The following is a 3,313-nucleotide window of genomic DNA, read 5'->3' on the forward strand; positions in this document are numbered from 1 at the left end:
GTAATGTACCATCTGTGGAGGTCCTGATTTTTCCTCCTTTTTTTTTCGTTCCTTTAGCAGCACTCTTTCCCATTGATCACTGCGCTCTGCATGGTTTCTGGCGACCTCCCCTTTTTTTCACTTTTTCTTGCTGCTTCTGTATTGTGTCTGTGGCTGTCGTTCCTGTCTGTGTGTTTTTTTTACCCCTCTTTGTTACTACTCACTTCGTCCAGGACTGCCGTTCTTACGGCTCGGCAGGCTGTCCTATGTACGCGAAAAAGGCAGACACCACTTATGACCCGCATTTTCTGCGGTTTGAGTGTTGTTGCGTTACCGTCATTTTTTTTAGTTTGCTTGCGTGTGTGTGAGAGGGGGGTCGGGGTTTCTCCCCTTCCTATGACAGTTTCTCGGCTCCTTGGCTCTGGAAGCGCCCGCTGTTTCCCCCCCCCCCCCCCACTTCCTCTTCCGTTCTTGAAAATTGAGGAGTTTCTCCCGAATTCATTGTTTTGTCGCCTTAACTATGTTGGCACATTTTCTTCCTCTCTTTTGCCTTTCCGAGTATGTGTCTGTGGCTCTCAGCGTGGGTATAGTTGGGCGGGGCGATTAAGCCATTGCAATGGCACCGCCTAGCGCTGCGTGGTCGGTGCCGCAGGACGAGCTTCATTTTCTGAATGAGTGTCTCGTAGACGCTCTTGCGGTTCATCTGCTTGTTTCCCACGCATTGGTGAGCTGCACAGATGGCGGGGATGGGCAGGCGTGGCGTTGCTCACTCCTGGAGGAGGATGCGCAGCTGTACCTGCGGCGGCTGCTGCAGAAGTACACTTCGAGTTCGGCGATGCGGAGGAAGCTCATTTCTGCGAGGAGCTTGCACTATCTGCGGTGTCTCACAGATGAGAAGACGCGGGAGGAGTTTGTCCTCGTCGCGGCGCATCCATCGTTTGCGGACGCCATTTAATGCCGCTCTTGCCAAGGCGCGGGGTGGGCCACGCATCGATCTCTCACTCCCTTTCCTGCACTTGCTCCTCCTCTCTTTCCCCTCTTTCTCTCCTTCTAAAACAAACAACACGGGCCACAAAAAAATAATAATAATAATAATAATAACGAAACGTCGTATTTAGGCGTTTTTGTCATTGTCATTATTAGTCGCACGTGTTACGGCTTCGCGCTTGTTTGGTCGTTTTTCATTATTGGCTCAACGTTTTCTCTGCTTGTCTCTTTTTTTTTTCGGCGTGTGTGCTTGCTGCTTCTACTTTGCAGCCAGGGAAGGCGTGTGGGCCCCACGAATGCTGGGCAGCGTGGAGAGGATATCGTACGACGGCGAGTTTGTGCGACTTGTGGAGCTCCGCCTGCCGCTGCGCGGCTCCTTGCAAGGTCAGCTGTTATCGATACGGACATGTGAACGTATTGGCCAGGGCTCCTTCGGCACCGTTTACCGCGCCGTGTGCGACGGGTATCCCAGGCTGGCGCTCAAGATTGCCACCGGAAAGGCCGCACGTCTTCGCCAGGAGTTAGACGTCCTTCTCAAGGTGTGCACAAAAGGGAAACTGCTGCTGCCTCGGTTTGAGTTTGGGGCTATAAACAAAACTGGTGATCTGATTATTGTCGGTATGGAGCTTTGTGTGCCTTCGACGCTACACGACTTGCTTTTAGTGACACGCCTCACCAATGAAGCCGACATGCTGTTTCTCGCCTACCAGGTGTTGCAGGCTGTTGCCTGCGTTCACGAGCAGCGATGCATTCATAGAGATGTTAAACTTCAAAATTTTGTGTTTGACCTGGACGGCAACCTGAAACTCATAGACTTTGGATTGGCCTCAAGTGAATGGAACCCGCCACCGGGGGACGTGGTGGCCGGCACTGTTTCATTCATGGCACCAGAAATGGCCCACAACGCACTGCACAGAGATCAGCGGGTTAGCGTTGGCGCCGCCGCTGATGTGTGGTCGGTGGGCATCGTATTTTTCTCCATTTTCACGCAGCGCAATCCGTACCCGCCATCCATCAACTCCATGTCTTCGCCTCACTCCTGTGCGGATGATGAGGAGGATGCCGACGAAGGTGGGGCGGCAGTGCCGAGAAGGCTCAATGGGGAGAATGTGCGACTGCTGCGCCGCGTGGCTGCTGCGGACTGGCGGTGGCCTGTGGGTTGCAGCGTCTCCAACGAACTGCGGCAGCTTGTGGAGTTTATTCTTGTTCCCGATCCCGTGAAACGGCCGGATGTTTCGACGATTCTCAGCAAGCCAATCTGGAACTCCCGTCGTCGTGCCCCGCCCACCGCTGTGACCGCGTTTTTGGGCGTCCAAGACGACTTTCTGTTGTCCCACGACGAGGCTCACCTGCTGCGGGCCGTGGAGCAGCGCAGCGCCGACGTCACCGCCAGCCTGATGGGCAGCCGCGCCAACAGCCCCGATGAGGCCGAGGCGGAAGAGGCAGAGCGACGCGCGTCACTAAAATTTGTGGCCAGGGAGGAAACGGCGGTTGGCGGCGTGCCGACGCATCAACTGTACGATGTTCGCCGCGAGGCGAGGCGGAAGCGGCCCCTGCGTGAAATATCTGTAGTTATCGCTGAAGAGACGGCGAAGGGACTCAGGCGGCGCCAGCCGAAACGGGCACGTGGGGAGCTCGTTTCCGCTTCACGTGGCGAATCACATGCAAGTTCTCGTGTCAATTCACGCGGGAACTCCCGTGCCACCTCCCCGGTGACGCAGACTCGTATCAATGGAGCAGACAAACTTCTGGACAACACAGCAAGGAATGACAAGAGGTCTCGCAGCATTCCTCAGTCATCGTCGGCGAATTTTGAGGATGCGGGGGAAGCGGAAGTAGATCTGGTTGCGGCGAAAAAGACAATTTCTCCCGTAGGGGCTCTGGGTGTTCAAGAGGAAACGAGGAGCGCAACCGAGCTCTCCACGCCGTGCCTGCGCCCTTGTCACGTCGGCTACGAAGGTGATACCAAGCAGACGTTGCCAAGGGAAACCGTGGATGCGTCGGCTGCGGGTATTGCCTCAGATGGAGTACGTCAGCCAACAGACGCCATACCTGCTCGCCTTGCCAGGAAGGACCTTGCGTCGGGATGGGTGGCGGAGAGGAAAGTTGTCGCCATGGAGGCGGCTGTACGGAGTCTTGCAGAGAATATGATTTCTTTACAGCTAGAATATCTTTTCTCCGTCTTCCGCGTGACGACGGAGGAAAGGCAAGACCGGCTTGACATGATGTGGTTGGCGGAGGAGCAAAGAAAATCAGCTGCGCATCCTCACCGCTTCAAGGAGACCACTCGCGTAAGCAAGAAGTATCAGTACGGTTTTGTATGTGACATGTGTCACTATGAGTTTCT

At 55.1% G+C, this 3,313-nt stretch overlaps 2 protein-coding genes across 2 annotated transcripts, besides 2 other annotated features; both read left to right on the forward strand.

Moving 5' to 3' along the window:
• The first annotated feature begins 135 nt into the window (after positions 1-135).
• Positions 136-172: a microsatellite.
• A 423-nt stretch (positions 173-595) lies between these two features.
• Positions 596-934, forward strand: Tco025E_06864 (uncharacterized protein; the record flags this gene model as incomplete). Its single annotated transcript, XM_029373732.1, has 1 exon — positions 596-934. One exon carries the CDS (start codon positions 596-598, stop codon positions 932-934), a length of 339 nt encoding a protein of 112 aa, XP_029226269.1.
• A 120-nt stretch (positions 935-1,054) lies between these two features.
• Positions 1,055-1,080: a microsatellite.
• A 182-nt stretch (positions 1,081-1,262) lies between these two features.
• Positions 1,263-3,311, forward strand: Tco025E_06865 (putative protein kinase; the record flags this gene model as incomplete). Its single annotated transcript, XM_029373733.1, has 1 exon — positions 1,263-3,311. A coding segment is annotated over one exon (2,049 nt), but the record flags the coding sequence as incomplete, so codon positions are not given.
• Positions 3,312-3,313: the final 2 nt, after the last annotated feature.

Source organism: Trypanosoma conorhini (genome assembly GCF_003719485.1).
Source record: "Trypanosoma conorhini strain 025E chromosome Unknown Tco_14.4_contig_00489, whole genome shotgun sequence".
NCBI classification, from domain to species: Eukaryota; Euglenozoa; class Kinetoplastea; order Trypanosomatida; family Trypanosomatidae; genus Trypanosoma; species Trypanosoma conorhini.